The 21,941-nt window shown below is 34.6% G+C and overlaps 1 protein-coding gene and 1 long non-coding RNA gene across 2 annotated transcripts in view; both read right to left on the reverse strand.

Annotated features, from left to right (window-relative positions):
* Positions 1–21,941, reverse strand: part of COL24A1 (collagen type XXIV alpha 1 chain) — a 319,520-nt gene that overhangs the window by 15,983 nt on the left and 281,596 nt on the right. The window contains exons 48-50 of the mRNA XM_049772551.1: positions 17,296–17,349; positions 12,693–12,728; positions 2,002–2,064 (exon numbers count right to left, since the gene is read on the reverse strand). Coding sequence (XP_049628508.1) covers positions 2,002–2,064; positions 12,693–12,728; positions 17,296–17,349 — 153 coding nt within the window. The remainder of the gene's footprint in view (positions 1–2,001; positions 2,065–12,692; positions 12,729–17,295; positions 17,350–21,941) is intronic.
* LOC126005962 (uncharacterized) lies at positions 11,167–21,829 on the reverse strand. The gene is made up of 4 exons (XR_007494828.1): positions 21,786–21,829; positions 17,296–17,349; positions 12,693–12,728; positions 11,167–11,203 (listed from the first exon to the last, which is right to left on the reverse strand). It is a non-coding gene; the product is annotated as an uncharacterized LOC126005962 (long non-coding RNA).

Consider the following 21,941-nt stretch of genomic DNA (forward strand, 5'->3'; position numbering starts at 1 on the left):
GTGGCCGGTGAGATAGCATGAAGGTAGGGTGTTTGCCTTGCATGCAGAAGAATGGTGGTTCGAACCCCGGGATCCCAGAAGGCCCCCTGTGCCTGCCAGGGGCAATTTCTGAGCATGGAGCAGGAGTAACCCCTAAGCACTGCCGGGTATGACCCAAAAACCAAAAAAAAAAAAAAAAAACAAACCAAAAACCCAAAAACACCCACCAAAAACAAACACCTATTAATAGAAACAAATAATTTGAGGAAAAATAATATAATATAAATTTTTACAATTACTTAATGTCTGTGTTTATAGAAGGTAGTTAGTTCTTATATGTTCTTTTATGCAAATTATTATTAATTAAAATATTGAAGAAAATCTGGCCTAATGAAGATAGGAAGTTAAAATCAATTATTTTAACTGCCTTTTCAGTTAACTATGAATATTTTTTATATTATTAGAAAAATTACATGTGGAAATTTTTTTTTTTTTTTTGTTTTGGTTTACACCTAGTGTTGCTTAACGCTTACTCTTGGCTCTGCACTCACTCAGGAATCACACTTGATATGGCTTGAGAATTGAATCTAGGCTGGTTGTGTGAAAGGCAAGTGTACTGCCTGTTGTATTATCATTTTGACCTCCACATTTGGCAGTTTCTTAAGGATTAATTACAACTATAATCTAAATTTATGACTCCATAACTATTTTGAAACTTTTATATTAAAATATATTATGTCCCCTTCTTTCTCCCCTCCTCCCTCCCTCTTTCCCTTCCTCCCTCCGACCCTTCCTTCTTCCCTTCCTTTCTTGTCCCTCTCTCCCTCCTTCCTTTCTTCCTCCCTCCTTCCTCCCTCTCTCCTTCCTTCCTTCCTTCCTTCCTTCTTTCCTTCCTTCCTTCCTTCCTTCCTTCCTTCCTTCCTTCCTTCCTTCCTTCCTTCCCTTCCTTCCTTCCTTCCTTCCTTTCCTCCTTCCTTCCTTCCTTCCTTCCTTCCTTCCTCCTTCCTTCCTTCCTCCTTCCTCCTTCCTTCCTTCCTTCCTTCCTTCTCCTTCCTTCCTTCCTTCCTTCCTTCCTTCCTTCCTTCCTTCCTTCCTTCTTCCTTCCTTCCTTCCTTCCTTCCTTCCCTCCCTCCCTCCCTCCCTTCCATTGGAGTAGAAAAAATATATTATAAAATATGTTTATATTTTTATAATTTAATTTACTTTATTTAAAGAGTATGTACCACATAGTTAACATAGGTAATCATAATATACTGTATTTTCTGGCATATAAGATGACCTTTTAACCCAAGAAAAACTTCTTAAAAAGTCGGGGGTCATCTTATACACCGGTATAAGACATGCTGAAACTTACTCCAGCTTCTGGGATGAGTGATCCGCCCCCCTCTTATCTCTGCATCCCAGGCGGTGCCAGGTGTCATCACTCAGTCCTCTGCTTGTCTTGTTAATTTTCAGGGCACACAGGGGAGCTGAGCTACTAAGCACTGCATCCCATCCAGCCACTGGTGTCATAACTGGTATGCGGCTTTCTGGTGCTCAGTCCTCAGTTCAGCTTTTATGGAACACAGAGGAGGTGCTCTCTGTTTTTCTCTAGCTGTCCAATTAATCACTGCACCCCAGCCAGCTGCTCTTGGAGGAACCCCCTTTCCCTGCTCTCAATGTAGATCACAAGCAAAATTACAGTCACTCACTACAAATGACAAATGTAAAATGATTGTTGGCATTCCAAAGTCTAGCTTTATTAACATATACTGTTAACCTTTGAGGGTTCTACTCTTTCTCTCTTAGGTTTTTTAATTTCCATTTGGTGTGCGTTAAGAGAGATTGTCTTATAAGGCGAATATAGCCCAAACCCTATATTTTAACAGGAAAAGTAGGGGGTCGTCTTATATGTCCAATCACCTTATATGCCAGAAAATATGATATTTGTTTCTACATAAGTGGTAGCAAAATTATTAAGAAAGAAAAAAGAGGAGAAAATAAAGAGTATAGTGACAAGCAAATTTGTGAAAATTATTATACCTCCAATGATGTCATTAAATCATTGTCAGAAGGTTTAATAAGCTCTTGTTGTAAGTTGATTATTCTGTTACTTCATTTGTTTCTGAATATTAGATGGTTTCAGATATACATTCGTGTCTAAATTGGTGTGTACCTATAGGGATGATGATAAAAAGCAAAAGAGGAGTTGTTGGCAGCTGCAATTGTGGCTAGGTAGTCCAGAAATTCCAAGCATGATTGCTGATTCAGTGGCTTTTGTGGGGCATGTTTTCAGCTGCCAGGACTTCTGGAAGTACAAGTAGACAGGGGAAGGCTGCCCACTTTAACTTCCAAAAATCAAACAAACAACAACAACAACAACAAAAAAAAAGACCTGGTGATGTTAGCCAACATATCTTCATACCCGGAGTTTTGATCAGATTGGTGTTTTGCAGAGAGCCATAGATGAGTGGTGAAACAGGCTATTTGTGAAGCGGTGATTCAGAATATTGGTGCAGCAGTTGTGGCTTTGGCAGGGCAGGGACTTGGCCTGCATTTTCTAATTGAGATTATCAGTTTTCAACTGCATAAATAGTGTGCCCTTGATTTCTCATGGCATGGTTAACATCTCTTGCAGGAACAAAGTGAATCTATGGACCTGGCCAAGTGCATCTATTGTGTATAATTTTTATGATTTTTTTGAAGGATACACCTGGAAGTGCTGAAGGCTACTCTCAACAGATACTAGCGCTTTATCTTGATCATGTTCCAAGTGATGTGGGCTTCTACATAAAAAATATGTGAATTTTCCTATACATGGATGTACACAGAATCTATTATGCTGAGTGAAATAAGTCAGAGAGAGAGAAAAATGCAGAATGGTCTCACTCATCTATGGGTTTTAAGAAAAATGAAAGACATTCTTGCAATAATAATTTTCAGACACAAAAGAGAAAAGAGCTGGAAGTTCCAGCTCACCTCAGGAAGCTCACCACAAAGAGTGATGAGTTTAGTTAGAGAAATAACTACATTTTGAACTGTCCTAATAATGAGAATGTATGAGGGAAATGGAAAGCCTGTCTAGAGTACAGGCGGGGGTTGGGTGGGGAGGAGGGAGATTTGGGACATTGGTGATGGGAACGTTGCACTGATGATGGGTGGTGTTTTTTACATGACTGAAACCCAAACACAATCATGTATGTAATCAAGGTGTTTAAATAAAATATATAAAAATATGTGATCTAGTCCTTTGAACTGTCTCCTGGCCTATCAGTCTAAAATATTAAAAACTGGATTATGCATCAATAATTTGGAAGAAATTAATTTGTGGAATACTGAAGATCTTCAATTTATGACACATTTCATTTGCAAATATCTTTAATAAGCCTATCATAAAACTTCAGTATTAAGAATCTGTCAAATTTATAGTGGTGGATACAAGTTTCCTTGAAGTTTAAAATGTAGAAGTATGTAGTTAGGTAAGAGGACTTTCTTGGTAATGAGTTTTGGGAAGTAAAACTATGAGTTCTGGTAAATAATTTATGCTATCAAAAAGGCATGAATTCTCTATCCTATTGGTGAGGAGAAGTTTCAGCAGAGAAAAAACGGCCTTAGAAATCTGAAAGAAAATTGTCACATGTTCTGTGTTCTTTTCCCTTGGCAATGCCCTAGCATGTACTCAGCTGCACAGAAAGCCCTCAGCCAAGGCAACTTTATAAATTTATAAATTCATCTTTGCAGTAGTAGGCACACTCCATTTCTGAGAGCTGCCCATATCCTTCTACTCTAGTGTGCAGCATCTTCCCCCTTTTTAGGGTCATTTTATTTTGGGCTGTTACCTACATCCCAACTTGGGTATGCAATTCCTTTCCTTTCTTTTCTTTTCTTTTCTTTTCTTTTCTTTTCTTTTCTTTTCTTTTCTTCTTTTCTTTTCTTTCTATTCTTTCTTTTCTTTTCTTTCTCTTTTCTTTTCTTTTCTTCTCTTTCTTTTCTTTGGCCACACCCAACGGTGCTCAGGGGTTACTTCTGGCTGTCTGCTTAGAAATAGCTCCTGGCAGGCACGGGGGACCATATGGGACACTGGGATTCGAACCAACCACCTTTGGTCCTGGATTGGCTGCTTGCAAGGCAAACACCGCTGTGCTATCTCTCCAGACCCCGCAATTCCTTTATTTTATAAAGTACTCTGCGATCTGAAGATGTTTGTATTATCTCTCAATGCTTTCTTTTACTTTCTCCCTTTTAATTTTATCTTTTATTTGATTTTAACCACACCTGTTGGTGCTCTGGGCTTGCTTATTATTGTTGTTGTTGTTTGTTTTAGGGTCACACCCAGCAGAGCTTGGGGTTACTCCTGGCTCTACGCTCAGAAATCGTCGCCGGGACCATATGGGATGCCGGGATTCAAACCACCATCCTTCTGCATGCAAGGCAAATGCCTTACCTCCATGCTATCTCCCTGGTCTAGGGCTTACTTATTTATGGCTCTGCGCACAAGGCTCAGGAATCACTCCTGGTAGGTTCGGGGGATGACATGGGATGCTGGGAAATGAACTCAGGTTGGTCTCATGCAATGCAAGTGCCCTACCCACTTGTCTATCTCTCTGTATTTCAAAGAAAACTTTGGGACTCATTGAGTTTGGCCCACATCCAGTGATGCTTGAGCTACACCTATTAGTGCTCTCTGTGCTCTGGAGGTGGGAAGCAGGGTTTGTTGTATTCAAGGAAGGCATCTTGACCCTTATACTATATCCAATCCTTCAAAATAAAATGTATTTGCTTCATCACATTTCTTCCCTGATATTTATTTGTGTGAGAACAGACAACCAAACAAAGGCAGAATGGACGTTACTTTTTCTGGGAAGAGCAAAACTTTGTTTTGGAACTGCCAAAGATTTTTTGAATTGTCAAAGATCTTTTGAAACTTTGCCTCCATTCCTTCTCAAAAAATTTCTAAGTCTAACTCTCCAGAGTTAGACTGACCTAAGGCTTGTGGTTTGGAGGGTGTAAACACCCTCTTTATGAGAAAAACTGCCCTCTAGAATCCATTGGGTATTATAGAAGCATTTTTAAGCACAAATTTGCACTGATTAAGATTCCAAGCCCCCTGGCCAGATAGAACTAGCCATTGAGACTTTAAAGTACAACTTATTTCTATTACCCTCCTTACTTTTCATTATTATTTTTTTTCTAAAATACATACCCCAATGATTCCTTAGACAATGTTTATATGCAAAGTACACTCATTCTGTTTCACAGGTGTGCATGCTTACCTACTGCCTCATAAATACATACGCGTTTCTAAAAAAATATTAGAATCTGTATTATTATTTATTTAGGTTTTTGGGCCACACCCAGTGGCACTCAGGGGTCATTCTTGTCTCTGTGCTCAGAAATCGCTCCAGACAGGCAGAGGGAACTATATGGGATGCCAGGATTTGAACCAACATCTGTCCTGGGTCAGTGGCTTGCAAGGCAAACACCCTACCACTGTGCGATCTCTCTGGCCCCAGAATCTGTATAATTTTGTACTCCATCCAAAAAACTATTGAGCATAAAACTAGACCCTTGGTTCCTTTCTTTGAAGTTGTTCTCCAGCCTGTGTTGTTAGACACTTCCTTATTGTTTCATTCCTAATACATTTTCTTGTCTCTATATAGTTGTTTTTGTCCTTATTTGAGAATAACAGTCCCATGACTCCTTGAAACCTAGGTGAGGGGGAGCAGTTCCCACACAGAACAGATCAAGTGACTCATAGATGCAGTTTACTGGGTGCCATCATGGGGTTGGCAGAAATGAGTTCTTTCCATATAGGATCATGAGCAGACTTTTCCAGTCCTGATCTCCCTAGGCATTTCACTGACAAAATTACAGTAGGCTAAACAGAAGGGTATATAATGTCTAGCATTGCTCTGCTCTGTGGCTCCCATGCCTTCAATAGCAGCATTATAATTGGTATCAAATCCTGTCTTTTTTTTTCTTAAAATGAAAGGCTAGATTCATGGTTTTTTCTTCTTTAATGAAAAACATCTGTCAAAGATTGGAGCAGTAGTAGAGTGAGTTGGATGTTTTTGCCTTGCTCATGAGCAAACTGGATTCAACTATGACCCTGAGCACAGAGCCAGGAGTAATCCTGAGCACAACCCTGAGTGTATGCCATCACTCCCCATAAAAATGAAAGAAAATATCTGTCAAGTACCCATGTCTAAAAACTGGGTTGTTAAGTAAAAAATGGTGTTCCATTAAAAAAATAGAAGTCATTTCAGTTTACAATAATTGTAAAAGTGCTTTTATTTGAGACAATCATTATGCTTTTAGTATTCACAATGAATGTTTCTATGGTCTTCCATTTAACCACACAGAATATTAAAAAGATGTGTATTCAAGATTAGAGATTTAAGAGACAGAAAAAATGGTTATTCAATAAACTTCCAGAATACCCTTCCCTAAAAGGACTGTAATAATACTAAGAAAAATGCCAAGGTAAAGATTTTTCAGATTATGGAAACACAATGCCTGCTGCAATTTGAGTGTATTTTTTATTTATTTATAAAAATGTCTAATATTGATAAAAATCAGTAAACTTTGTAGAGCTTTAATTTACCATATTCTCAAGTCTCTTTCAGCTCTGGAGCAGCCTTGAAAACTAGTAGTTTAATAACACAATGAAAACAAGAAGCCTGGAAGTTATAGAGAAAATAGAGTCCAGGAAGTCCCAAGAGGAGAAAGAATGTGCTTGGAGCTACTTCAAAGCCATTTGTAAACTCTCATTATTTTGACTTGTCTGGAAGTTACCTGTAAGTCAGTATTTGCAATGCTGCTTTTTATTTTACCTAATCCCTTTCTTACTTAATGAAACTAGACTTTTCCCTAGGAACATTTTCCAAAAATATTCAGAGGGCATTGTTTTAACTTTGTGGTTCTGAAGAATTGGGATATGGTTGAGGTAAACAATAAGCTAACAAAAGATTATAAGGAACATCTAGAGAATAAGAAATTTGAAACATTTGATCATATGCCTGAGTATATAAAAGACAATGTACAGGAATACGGCTATGTGCATACTCAAGAAAGATCTGAGAGTATGCTAAGCTCTTTTCTCAGATTGACCTTCCATTTAGGCTTTGCAGAAAGTGAAGAGTATGGTAAGGTTGTTACATGCACAACTAAGTATTGAAGTGGTTCTCTAAAATATATACAAAGATTCCTGACAGAAATTGGGAGACATTGATTATGGCAATTAAGAAAAACTTTCTGTAGCCATTAGTTCATCACTATCTGAATAGAAAATTTACAAGTCGCACATGTTCATAAATAGAGACTTCATAAAATTCAGAAAAACTGTCAAGCAAATAACCAAACTTAGAAGAAAGCATCGGCAAACTCTGGTTTAGAGAAAGAATATTATTGTATTGATATTGCTATGATTCTCACAGACCAGAATGTTATGTAGACTGGCATTGTAAAGACAAGGAATGATGAAAAGGTTGGAAGTGACACTCCACTGATAAATGAGTAAACACTTGAAAGGAAAAACAAAGACCTAGTTGAGTGAGAGGCTCACTCTAACAAAAATTACAGGTGGCTCTGCAAACACAAACCTGAAATATGTTATAAATTTGGGAACTAAATTAGTCAAGATTTTAAATGTTCTATGGCTTGTTGGCACTTCTTGAAACCACCAAGGTGGACATTTGGAGTCCTTATTCAGAGAAGAGGTTCATTCTTCATAAACAGCTAGTGTACAAACATTCTATAGACATTCACTGCTTTTTTTTGTCAGTTAGCCTGTGCTCTTAAACTTTTTATTGAATGATTCATACCCACTATTCCCCTCTTTTACAATTATATAACTGAATTATATACTTGCCTTGCAATGTTGACTTCCACCAATAAAATACTATTTTAGTTTATGCACTTGACTTCAGTCATTAAACAAAACCAGTTTACATGTATTATTTTACTTAAAAAGTGGAATTTTCAATTAAATAATTATAAGAACATTAACTCTGGTATATGTAGAAGAAAAACAGCAATCAATACTAGAAATTGTCCAAGTGGAAGTCCAGATGCTGGATTTAGTAGACAAGAACTTTAGTTAGCTATTCAATTATATTTGAATAATTAAAGATCACTAAGTTTATAGGATTAAAGAAAAGTAAGAAAGAAAACAAAATAAAGCTTGCCAATAGGTAGAAATTACAGAAAAGAATCAAATAGAAATCCCGCAATTAAAATATAACATAAATGAAAATTTACTAAGAAAGTTCAGAAAATATATCATTGGACAGAAGATGTAGAGAACTTAAAAATATATTTATTGGGGCCGGAGAGATAGCATGGAGATAAAGTGTTTGCCTTGCGTGCAGAAGGACAGTGGCTCGAATCCCGACATCTCTGAGCCTGCTAGGAGTGATTTCTGAGAGTAGAGTCAGGACTAACCCCTGAGCACAGCCGGGCGTGACCCACAAAAACCAAATATATATATAAACATTAAGCTATAAAAGATTCTCCAACAGTAGCAGAACCTGAAAATCAGTGTAAAGACATCCTACTGAATTAAAGATGATACCTGAATAACAAAAATCTGATAGAAAATTTTATCCAAAATATATAATTAAGTCATAAGACTTAAAAATAAAAAGAAACAATATGATTAAAAAATGGACAGAAAATCTGAATAAATACTTCTCTTAAAAAGACATATAGGTGGCCAGTAGGCACATGAAGAAATCTTATTATGCCTCTATGTATTTAATTCTCAAACAAACATAAAAAATAAGAATTTCATCATGTGAATGAATGAGGGAACTGGAAAGCCTGTCTAGAGTACAGGTGGGGGTGGGGTGGGATGGAGGGAGATTTGGGACATTGGTGGTGGGAATGTTGCACTGGTGTGGGAGATGTTCTTTACATGACTGAAACCTAATCACAATCATATTTGTAATCAAGATATTTAAATAAAGAAAAAATGCAAAAAAATAATTTCAAGACATATATAATATGCACTCATACTTTCTGCACAATTACTTACAATATATGACTTCTGGAAGTAGCATAAATAAAAATAAATGATAAATGTATTAAGAAAATATAATATATATCACAATAGCATATATTGAGCTATAAAATAAATGAAATACTTCTATTTTTTAATAATAGAGTCAGAGATTGTGTGAAGGTTAAAGTGCTTTCTTGTAAGCAGCTGACCCTGGCTTAATTCCTAGCACTATTTATGGTCCCTCAAATACCAATAGAAGTGATCCCTTAGCACAGATCATTGAGCACTACCAAAAGTGCCAAGTTCATATAAACATATATCAACTTAGAAGATATCAGACTTAGTGAAATAAGCTCCTAACTGTGTCATGAATGGCATACTTTTTATTCTTTCATTAAGAGAACTCAAACTTATTTTTTTAAATAACAAAATCTATCATATTTAGTTACCTTTTGTAGATCTATTATTTCTGCACAACCATTTCTACTACTTAAAAATATTCTTGTCATTAAGGGGAATGGAGAAACCTAACTTGCTGAGATTTGAAGACAGTGAACTATCAACTAGAACTGTCAGAAATCTAACTGAAACCAGAGCAACATATGAAAGTAAGGCTTGGAAGGTATTGAACTAGACATTGTTTGAGACAGTCTAAGCAACTGTGGATATCTTTTTACAACAGGAAATGTGATCAAGGACCTTTGTACTTTAATGACTGTAGGAATAGAGTATGAGTGATGTTGGGGATAGAAGGAACTTCCTTTTGGAATCAAATAGACAAAGTATGAGAGTACATACAAAGTATAAATGAAAACAAACACGGCACATTCAGAGATAAGAGATGATAAGGAGGTAACAGCAGCTTTGTCTCAAAGATAAGAATAGTACACTTGGATTGCAATAGTTAAGATAAACAAATGCTTGAAAAGTTTATTTTTTTAAGGTAATCTATGGTTACAGGTAACAGAACAATACATGTAAACCCTAAAATTTGGCTATAAGAAAGGTAAAAACATTTTTTTTTCAGATTAGCAAAAAGATTGTTTGATAACCAAGATGTCCTTCAACAGATGAATGGCTAAAGAAACTGTGGTACATATACATAATGGAATACTATGCAGCCGTCAGGAGAGATGAAGTCATGAAATTTTCCTATACATGGATGTACATGGAATCTATTATGCTGAGTGAAGTAAGTCAGAGAGAGAAAGAAAGACGCAGAATGGTTTCACTCATTTATGGGCTTTAAGAAAAATGAAAGACATTTTTAACAGTATCTCAGAGACAAGAGAGATGAGGGCTGGTAGTTGCATCTCATGACATGAAGCTCATCACATAGAGTGATGAGTGCAGTTGGAGAGATAACTACACTGAAAACTATCATAACAGTGTGAATGAATGAGGGAAGTAGAAAGCCTGTCTCAAGTACAGGTGTGGGGAGGTGGGGAGGAGGGAGATCTGGGAAATTGGTGGTGGGAATGTTGCACTGGTGAAGGGGGGTGTTCTTTACATGACTGTAATCATACAACTATAATCATGTTTGTAATCACGGTGTTTAAATAAAGATAATTATAAAAATTATTTTATAAGAATAATAAAATAAAAAGTAAATATTGTTTGAAAAAATCACATCTATTAATTATTCTAATGATTCTATCCTAGCTTTTATTTGTTTTGCCTGTTATAGTATTATATGATATATATGTAATATGTGTTATATAAGATTGTAAGAAAAGAATAAAATCACACACACACAAAAAAAGATTGTTTGATACAGATTGGAAAAAAACTCCCATGTTTTTCCTCAAAAGGGAGTGCTATGATTCAGCAATAACAATTGGAGGGAATTAATATTTTTGAGCTCTTCTTATGTCACACACTGCTGAGCACTTTACTTCTTATTTAAAACACAAGAACAAAGACATTTATAGTCAAGAAATCAGAGGTTTGGATATCAGGACCTATAGCTGATTGACAAAAATACCATTAATAAGCAAACAAGATGTCTTTATAAAGAGTTAATAAAAAAGCTTTTAAAAAGTTAACACGGTAAGATAAAATAAAACCAAGAAACTTACTCTTGGACCTGGTGCTCCCGGTGGACCCTATGACATAATAAATTATAAAAAGTATTTACTTAATAGATATTCTAAACAGGAAAGCATTTACATATCAAAGATAAACAGGCATAAATATTAGTAAACTCACTGGAAGTCCTGGTTGACCTTTTGGTCCTTGAGGACCCTGAAATAAATAGAGGAAGCCATTATATGTACATATTATTCTGCTGTTTTGGTATTAGCAAGAGAAATAAGATTCAATCTTCATCTTTTGTTTTCCATGTAAGAGAAGACATAATATTCAAAGGCTATTTTTTAATAGTTTGAGGTTGCATAATTGTGTATTTAGTCATCTCTCATTTATTAACATTCACCTCTTAGATATTATTAAACATTTAACTTACTAAATTTTAATAATAATTTTAATAAATTAAAAGTATAAACATATTTGTAATCACAATGTTTAAGTAAAGATATTAAAATAAAAAAATAAAGGCATCTTCAAAGATAAAGCACCACTGAACAAGCAAGTGGAAAGCAAAGATAAATAAATGGGACTACATTAAACTAAGAAGCTTCTGTACCTCAAAGTAAATAGTGACTAGAATATAAATATTGCACCATAGAATGGGAGAAAGTATTCACCCAATACTCATCTGATAAGGGGTTAGATAAAAATTTATAGAGCACTAGTAGAGCATAGAAAGAAAAAATAATCTAACCCAACATACAAATGGGATGAAGAGATGAATAGATATCTCCTTTAGATTTATTTTAATATTTCTCTTGAGTTTGTTTTCAATCCCGTTCAGTGCATGCCTGCCTCTTTACGAAAGTGGTACTTTCATAAACTATGATCTTAGAAATGTGGATACAAGTATCAATATAGTTTACATAAGTACTCAAAGTGCTATGTTCTTTTTGTTCATTCTCAGCATTATTTTTAATTGGCTGAAATATATACCTATGATTTACTATTCCTACAACCCTCCTCTATGCTTACTGCATATAGTGGGTAGAGCCTAATGTGACTTGGCAGTGCTCTTGTTCTTGATCTGTTAAATAAAGCCCACAACAGCCTCTCCTGAAGCTTGACAGAATATATATTCCAATCAGCATAGTCATGTAGGAAATATGACTGGTAGATTCATGTATGTATTTAGGGTTTCTCAGGTTTCACTGATACACTACGAAGTTTACACTACTTCTGGACAACTACATTTATTATTATTTTTCATTTTGGGATTTGGGGGGCTTCCAAAAAGGAACTCTGAAGGCCTGGATACTTCTAGTGATTCTTGGGGTCCATAGATGGCATTTTAATTATTGTGTTCTGCTTAATACCCTTGGTTCTGGAGACTACCAAGGGCACCTGAGCAGTGTTTGAGGGCATCCAGGGTTATGCCTATTGGATCTTGGAGCTATAGGGCTGAGTAAGATCAGTGATGCCCAGGAGACCATGTTGTGCCAGGGTTTGAATTGGGGTCAGTTGCAAGCAAGACATATTTGCCTTAACCCCTGCACTGTCTCTCTGGCCCCTATAATTTTATTTTTATTTCTCAAATATCAGAGTGATAATACTGAACTTTTCAATTCAAGCAATATCTTTGCTTACATGGAACTTATAGTCTGATGGCAGGTGACATTATGACCACAAATTTAGTTCAACTTACAGTTTCACCTCTAAATCCCCTTTCACCTCTTGGTCCCTAAAAGGAAACAAAACATGTTAGTTAAGAGTTACTGACTGGGGGTAGCTTGGTTGAGGGGTGAAGGTGAAAAATAAAGAGTTATTGACAGTTTTAAAATATTTGTTCATTTTAGGGCCACACCTGTATGACACCAATACTGTATGACACTATGGCACCAGCTCTTTTAATTTTAGTGAAATTAGTTTCATGACTTAAAATAATGCTCATTTAGTAAATGTGTATACCTTAAAAGAATATATAGTATGCTGTTATAAACACTGTTCATGACATTGATAACATATTTATACTGCATGAAAATTTTGATAAATGCCCTCTAGGAAGTTTAAAATTGCCTAAACATATGAAATATATATATATATTTGATTTATGTAAGCACTATCATTCTTGACTAATCTTAGAGGTTATGAAAAACTATTTTGACTATTACATACTTTTTATACTTTTTATCTTGTTCTTTATTTATTTTAAACTATAATATATAGTTTTAAAAACAAAAAAAATTTTTTTGGGGGGTCACACCTGGCAGTGCTCAGGGGTCACTCCTGGCTCCATGCTCAGAAATCGCTCCTGGCATGCTCAGGGGACCTTATGGGACACTGGGACCTGAACCAATGACTTTCTGCATGAAAGGCAAATGCCCCACCTCCATGCTATCTCCCCGGTCCCTTAAAAACAAATTTTAAGAAGTTTTTTTTATAGAAATGTTTGTCATGCTATTTCTTTCTCTTCTTCTTCCTTCTTCCTCCTTCTCCTTCTCCTTCTTCTTCCTCTTCCTCTTCTTCTTCCTCTTCCTCTTCTTCTTCCTCTTCCTCTTCTTCTTCTTCTTCTTCTTCTTCTTCTTCTTCTTCTTCTTCTTCTTCTTCTTCTTCTTCTTCTCCTCCTCCTCCTCCTCCTCCTCCTCCTCCTCCTCCTCCTTCTTCTTCTTGCACACCTGGTGAAGCTAAGGGGGTTACTCCTGGCTATGTGCTCAGAAATCACTCCTGGCTTGGGGGACCACATGGGATGCCAGGAGATCAAACCACAGACCTCCCTAGGTCAGCACATGTAAGGCAATTGCCCTACCTCTTGTGCCACTGCTCAGGCCCCAATTGTCCTTTCTCATAACTGATTAGTGGCCTTTTATATCTTCTCTTTCTATGTAAATATGAAATGTATACACGCATTTATGGGTAATCATATATTGTAATACTGATGTAATACTTATATAATATTTTATGTTTCTCCAAGCATCAGTTTTTATTAAACATTCAACAATATACATGAGGAATGTATAATGCAACTATAGTAACAAAGATATGACTAACTCTTTTAAATAAATGGTAAGAGCATGATTTACTTGATATTCTCCTATAGAAGATCATTCATTTAATATCCCATATTTTTTCCTAACAGGTGCAATGAAAACAGGTCTTGTATTGCTGTATAATTTACTTAATTTTCTATTTGTCTTGTGAGACAAAATCCTCAAAGTGTACTTTTTTGGTTAAAGAGTAAATGCACTTACATTTAAATAAATGATTTTCCCACAAATCCATAATTCACTTTTTTTTTCTTTTTTTGGTTTTTGGGCCACACCCGGCGTTGCTCAGGGGCTACTCCTGGCTGTCTACTCAGAAATAGCTCCTGGCAGGCACGAGGGACCATATGGGACACCGGGATTCGAACCAACCACCTTTGGTCCTGGATGGACTGCTTGCAAGGCAAACGCCGCTGTGCTATCTCTCCGGACCCCATAATTCACTTTTCTACTAGTCATAAATAAGAATATATTTTCACCTATATATTTCTTTATAGCTTAGATGTAATAACTTATTTATTTGCAATTATCTAACATTTAGTTACATATATTTTCAAATAATTATTCATCTTTTATATCTGAACTTTTATATCTGAATTGAAATTTCAATTGAGTTTTCTATCTTCACACCAATTTGTATTTCTTATACATTTACAATTATATGTACTGTGCTTGGCAATTACTTTCCCTTAACTAGTATTAATATTACTTATAGATATATGTTATTGTAAACTTTTTGAAAATTTAAGTAATTAATATTTATTGTTGTTTTCTTTTAGTTTTCAGATTTTCTTATCATGTTAGAGGAACTCCTTAACCTTTTGTTAAACTGGATTAGTTTCCTAGATTACTTTTCTAAGCTTTTGAAAACATTGAAGTCTTTAAAAGTTTATTTGTATTAAAATATGGATGAAATAGGGTTCCGATTTTATCTAAATATATGAAACTGAGAGTAATTTTATCTTGTTTCACTATCACTGCATGCTGGTTAATAGACATGAGAAAAAATGTAACAGAAGACTTAAAACATTTTTCTCAATTTAGGTATAATTTTTTTGCTTTGGATAATTATATATGGATCTGATTCCAAAGATATTATATTTCCCTTTTATAAGTCTTATTAAGAAGCCATTTTTCAGGATGACAGAGGAGAGTAATGAAAAAAAGCTGGTCTGAGATAATATTGAGTTACTAGATTAGCAACTCTGAAGGTCTTTGTATCTGGGCTTCCCTTAAGAGTATATAAATTTCCTTTTATGAAAGGCAGTTTGATTTATTAATTATTAAGTTATTAAATATTTTATTATGCCATTTTATTAACAATTAAATTTTTATATATTCTAAGACCTAACTAGGGACTGTGCTTGTTATGCTTGTCTTTATTTTCATTTAATTATAATACCATGTAAGTATTGTGTTTTTTAATTTGGAAAATCAAACCTCCCAACCCAACTACTATATTTTCACATTCTGACTATTATCAAATATGATTCTACCAGGAATATTCCTTATAACTTTCTTCTTAGAAAAGAAAAATGTGGATGTGTCTTCTGCATATCAAAAGGGCATAAACAAGATATAGTATTAAACTATAATTTTTCCATTTCATTATATATTTTTCTTGACAATTTAATATTTAAGACTTCTTACAGAAGAGAATAATTAGAATAAAATGTTCCTTTAGCTTGATAAAGAACCACCCACTGAAATGAGAATTTCCTCAGTTATAATCTTCTATCTAGATGATATAGTCTGGGTAGTAAATGTTTCAAAGTCTAGAGAAATGCTGAGTTATTTGTTTCTTTTTCTGTTTTTGTTTTTGTTTTTGGGTCACATCCAGCGGCTCTCAGGGATTACTCCTGGCTCTGCACTCAGAAATTGTCCTGGCAGGCATAGGGAATCATATGGAATGCTGAGATTCGAACCACTGTCCATCCGGGATCGGCTGCGTGCACAGCAAATGCCCTACTGCTGTGCTATCTCTCCGGCCCCTTATGTTTCATTTTTATTTTTTTATTTTTTTTGGTTTTTGGGCCACACCCGGTAACGCTCAGGGGTTACTCCTGGCTATGCGCTCAGAAGTTGCTCCTGGCTTGGGGGACCATATGGGACACCGGGGGGATCGAACCGCGGTCCGTCCAAGGCTAGCGCAGGCAAGGCAGGCGCACCTTACCTTTAGCGCCACCGCCCGGCCCCATGTTTCATTTTTTTAAAAAGAAAATTTAGTCATTTGAATGGTGATTTCTTCCATAACTTTATAAAACAAAAACTATTCTTACAATGAGTATTTCATTTTTATATTAAAAACTGTATATATATTATATTTTAAGTACAAAGTATTGATTTCCTTCAGGAAATGAATAGTTCTTCAAGCCTCAATTTTTCTCTTCCTACTGTAATGCTCTTCTTAAATATTTACATTTTTATTACTTTTGTAAAACAATTCAATGACCATCTCTCCAATGACTATATATTTTTTATTATATTTCAGTCAAGTCCTTAAGCTAATGGCAAACTCTATTTTATCTCTAGTCATAGCTTAAATAAGATAGACAGAACACTGGTCTTGAAGCAAGAAACTTCAGCTATGTAATCCAGTAGCTGTATTATTTTACATAACAAGCTGAACTTCTATAAGCCTTATCTGTTTTCTTAAGTTTTAGAAGAAAACAATATATATCCCCAAATGTTAGTCTCTTTGATATAAGAATTTGAGGGACTTATTATTTTTATTGATTTTTTTTATCAATTTCCTTTTTTACAATGGACATATTATCATCGACTACAAGTTATTCTCTTAAAAATCACTGTTAACAACTTCCTAAAATTCACTAATCTTCATGCTCTTCTAACTTTCCTACTAACCCACTAACCAGTTATTTCATTCTTTCCTTTACTGTGCACATCCATAGGGACACTCAAATCTTGGTTGTCTGTACTTCTTTTGTCATATTTTCTTTTTTAAAAGAGAGTATTTTTATTGCTTTAATGATCACCTCTATACTTTTCATGCTCAATACCTACTCCCTTGCTTCAGTTCTATATTTCTTTCTCAACTTCAGTGTTAAGTGCTTCTCTCACTGTATATATCTTTATTGTGTATAAGACCCCTAAGCTCTCCAAATTCACCTTCCAGAAGAAAATATGATTTTTTTCCTTTGGCTTCTCTAATGAGCAGAGTAATAATTTTTCAAATTAACCAGAAATCATGTTAAAGAAATAAAGAATATAAAAAAGAGAAAAGAATCGATATTGTGACAAACTTACAGTTCTACCTCTTGGACCTATTATACCTTCTCTACCGATGGGGCCAGTGCTTCCCTGTTGGGGTAAAAGATAAACAGTCTCATTACTACTATAACTAAGGAACATAATAAAAAATTTATTATATAATCTGTGAAATAGCTTATGCACACAAAATTCTAGTTTCACTGCAAAATTTTATAGCATCAGTAGAAAGCATAGCAATTTTGAAAAGTAGTTTGTTACATAATTTTAAATGTCATTATAGTTTCCATCAATAGAGTTACTTCTGTATAATTGTTAAAAACTGAAAAATTCACATTATCATTTTATGTGGTCATATAAATGATGAAATTTTTATGTGTACATTATATAATAAATGAAAACTTTACATAAAAAGATTACATTGCATTATGAACAAAAATTTAAAATAATGTATTTTTAGAGCTTAATAGAACACTGTGGGCGGGAGAGATAGCATGGAGGTAAGGTGTTTGCCTTGCATGCAGAAAGACAATGGTTCGAATCCCGGCATCCCATATGGTCCCCTGAGCCTGCCAGGAGCGATTTTTGAGCATAGAGCCAGGAGTGACCCCTGAGCACTGCCGGGTGTGACCCAAAAACCAAAAAAAAAAAAAAAAAAAAAAAAAAAAGAACACAGTACAGTGAAATGTAGGATGGAAGTTTAGAGAAGAAACAGAGGACATCATTGCCAATAATGTTATAATATGACCTAAATAAAAGTGAAAATATTGGTGAATTCTTTCCTTTTCCTCCTCTTCCTCCTCCTCCTTCTCCTTCACCTTCTCTGTTTATTTATTTGTTTATTTATTTGCCACATATTTGCCACAGGTGCTTAAGGTTTAGTCCTGGCTTTTTACTCTGGGATCACTTCTGGCAGTGCTCTGAGTATACTGGTTATTGTACCTGGGTTGGTCACATGCAAGGCAAGTGCCTTACTCATGATACTATCTCTTCAGCTCAGGACAAAAAAAAAGTAACACATACTTTAACACTTTTTAGTATGAGGACTTTCTAAAATGAAAATATATTAGAAACATTGAGAAATGTACAGGGAATCTAGCAAAAGTAGACCAAGAGAAATAAAGTGTTTATACCTGAATGTTTTTAAAATAAGGTAGTATTATTTTAAATAACTGATAATAGCTAACTACATAAACATAGTTTTGAAATCGGGAAAGTCAATAAACCCTACTGCAGTTAACTTAATAATCAAATACTCGATTATTAAGGAAGAATTATGCATGAAACAACTTAATATACATTTGATATCCCCAAATGCAATTAACAAGCAACCATATATAATTTGATCAAATATACATGGGCTTAAGTTCTATTCTCTCTACAAACTAATGTATATGGAGTTAATATTAAAAATGTCATATGTAGGGAGGCAAAAATATATGTAAAACTTTCATAAAATTTAATAATATAATAATGTAAACACCCACATATTTAATATGACAGAAATATACTTATAACATATGCTACACAAATATATATTATATATTATTATAACTACTTGATAGATATCTAGTATGTAAAGAAATAAACTATTGAAGTAAATTATGTTTCAGAGATTTAGTTTTCCCAATGCTAAATGGTGGTAACAGCTTTTACTGGATTTCTCTTTTTCTTTCTTTCTTTCTTTCTTTCTTTCTTTCTTTCTTTCTTTCTTTCTTTCTTTCTTTCTTTCTTTCTTTCTTTCTTTCTTTCTTTCTTTCTTTCTTTCTTTCTTTCTTTCTTTCTTTCTTTCTTTCTTTCTTTCTTTCTTTCTTTCTTTCTTTCTTTCTTTCTTTCTTTTTCTTTCTTTCTTTCTTTCTTTCTTTCTTTCTTTCTTTCTTTCTTTCTTTCTTTCTTTCTTTCTTTCTTTCTTTTTTCTTTCTTTCTTTCTTTCTTTCTTTCTTTCTTTCTTTCTTTCTTTCTTTCTTTCTTTCTTTCTTTCTTTCTTTCTTTCTTTCTTTCTCTCTCTCTCTCTCTCTCTCCTTCCTTCTTCCTTCCTTCCTTCCTTCCTTCCTTCCTTCCTTCCTTCCTTCCTTCCTTCCTTCCTTCCTTCCTTCCTTCCTTCCTTCCTTCCTTCCTTCCTTCCTTCCTTCCTTCCTTCCTTCCTTCCTTCCTTCCTTCCTTCCTTCCTTCCTTCCTTCCTTCCTTCCTTCCTTCCTTTCTTTCTTTCTTTCTTTCTTTCTTTTTTTTATTTTTTTATTTTGGGCCACACCTGGTGACACTCAGGAGTTACTCCTGGATATACTCTCAGAAATCTCTCCTGGCTTGGGGGATCGACAATATGGGACTTTGGGGATCGAACCAAGGTTCGTCCTGGGTCAGCCGCATGCAAGGCAAGTGCCCTACTGCTGCACTACTGCTCCAGCCCCCCCCCCTTTTTTACTGGATTTCTGTGAGGATGAAACAAAAAGGACACAACTGAATATACCATTACCTTGTTCATACTTATCTAACTAGTAAGCAATCAAAACTTTTGACTTATCTCCAGAATGACTTAATAAACGAAGATCTGCATTTATAAATTAGTATTTGTAAGCTACTTGGTGGAAGTTTTTTATTGGTTAACTGACAAGATATCTGGAATTAAAAAATAAGATAGATAGCCCCCATATTTCAAAAGTCCACCTCATGGCATTTAATTTACATAATAGAAGCAATTTTGGGGGTTGCGTTTGTGTCATGCCCTGGCAGCACACAGGAGATACTCCTGGATTTGTGTTCAGAAATCACTCCTGGCAGGGTTGGGGATCATATGGGATGCAAGGGATAGATCCTTGCATTCAAGACAAACCTTACATGCTGTGCAGGTAGTCTCTGATCCCAAGAGTTAGTGATTTTTTAATTTTATGAAAGACATAAATTACTGTCTTTTATAATTAAAAGAAATTAAGACATAAAATTGTATTTTAAAAAGAAAAGTTAGTATTGTTATTTATGTTTGGTTTGCAATTGTCACTTACATAGTATGTCGTATAGCAAGATCCTTTCCTCAAAACTGCTTGGTCCAGGCAGGTATGTATTAATCTCATTTCAAATTTGCTATACTTTAATGTTATTTTAGATTCAGCTATTTACTATGATTTGATGGGCTCTTTTCAGGGTTTTCTAAAACTTATCTCTCCCCCCAAGTAAATGTAAGGCAATTGTGCCTTCACTTTATACATTTTAGGCTATAAAAGGTTTCTGAAGAAATGTTGGATAGTGAAAAAACTTATATAGGCTTAGGAACCTATAGATTCTGAGAAGCCTGGACAGGCTAGGCGGGTGGCCAACTTCACTTTGAGAAAATCAATGAATGATTTAATTTATTGGGAATTTAATAAAAGCAGAGTTAATAAATTTAATTAGTGGGAAACTTAATATGTATAAAACTTAAAAAGAAATATTTATTATGGAGAAGCCTAGCCATGTATAACTCACCTGTGAATTATCAAGAACTGAACTTTACACAAAGCACCAACTTTCTATGGTTCTTCAGAAATTATAAAAATAACTAATAACTTTCACCTGAAGAAATGTTGAGAAAGGATCTTTAACATTTCCCATGACAAGTGTTCTTTGTATTATTGAAAACAATTTTCAAAAAGGTTAGAAAGGGGTTTAAGATTTCAAAAATTTGATTTTTATTTTATGTTATATAAGACAGTGGTTTTCAATTAGATTCATTAAGAGTTTTTTGCTAAGATTTTGTTCTCCTGTACAATAAACTCCCTTTTATTCTCTCTACCTTTTTTTCCCTAGTAGCTGATAATAGGTAAAAGATGTTATTACTAAAGGCAAATCATTGTTTGATGTTTTATAACTTTGTCTTCCCTTCTTCTCACTTCCTTAGACCATCCCATATGTTAAAGAACTATAATTAATAAAAATAAAACAAACAAGCCAACAAACACCATGACCAGTAACTTCTGGTTGTTTTTTCTATTGTAATTTACATTTCTCTATGTTACATTACACTTGGAAATTACAGGCATTAAACAACCTAACTGTATTCATCAGTCCCCCATACTAGGCAAATCTTTATGAAAGTCTCCATCACTCTCTGGGGATACTCCCCCTCTGAGTTGGTATGGAGAAACATAGTTATCAGGAAATGTTTTTCAAAGTATGGTCTAAGAAACTCTAGGTAAGAGCAAACTTATTCCAGGTGGTACACCTAGGGTGGTCTCATTGGTTGGAGTAATACTTATAAAATGAAACTGCTTTCTGATTTTAGTCATGAGGGTGTGCATTTTAATAAATACTTTTTCAGCTTTCAAATTAATTGTTAGATATTTTTAAAGTCAGAACTGTGAAGTATGTGTGGCCTCTGAGGTCTTTTCAGAATGATCAAGTGACTACAAAGATTGAGAAGTTCTGTTACTGAGTTTCTTTTATTAAAAATTACTTTATTAAGCATCAATTTAGAAGGAATTAATTTTTAGAGTTCGTTAGCACTAATCACTAAATCCACATAGGAGTCAGTTTCTGAGTAATAAGTTTTCACTTACTCTTTGTCCATCAGGACCTTTAGGACTGTTTATTCCAATAATTCAGCATCTCTCAGGACCCTAGAAATAGAGTAAAATGAGAAAGTCATACTCTTAACTTACAATGAAGATTTAAAAATAAAATATTTTAGTAATTTACTAAAAATTGGATCTTAA

This window comes from Suncus etruscus, chromosome 4, assembly GCF_024139225.1.
Source record: "Suncus etruscus isolate mSunEtr1 chromosome 4, mSunEtr1.pri.cur, whole genome shotgun sequence".
NCBI lineage: Eukaryota > Metazoa > Chordata > Mammalia > Eulipotyphla > Soricidae > Suncus > Suncus etruscus.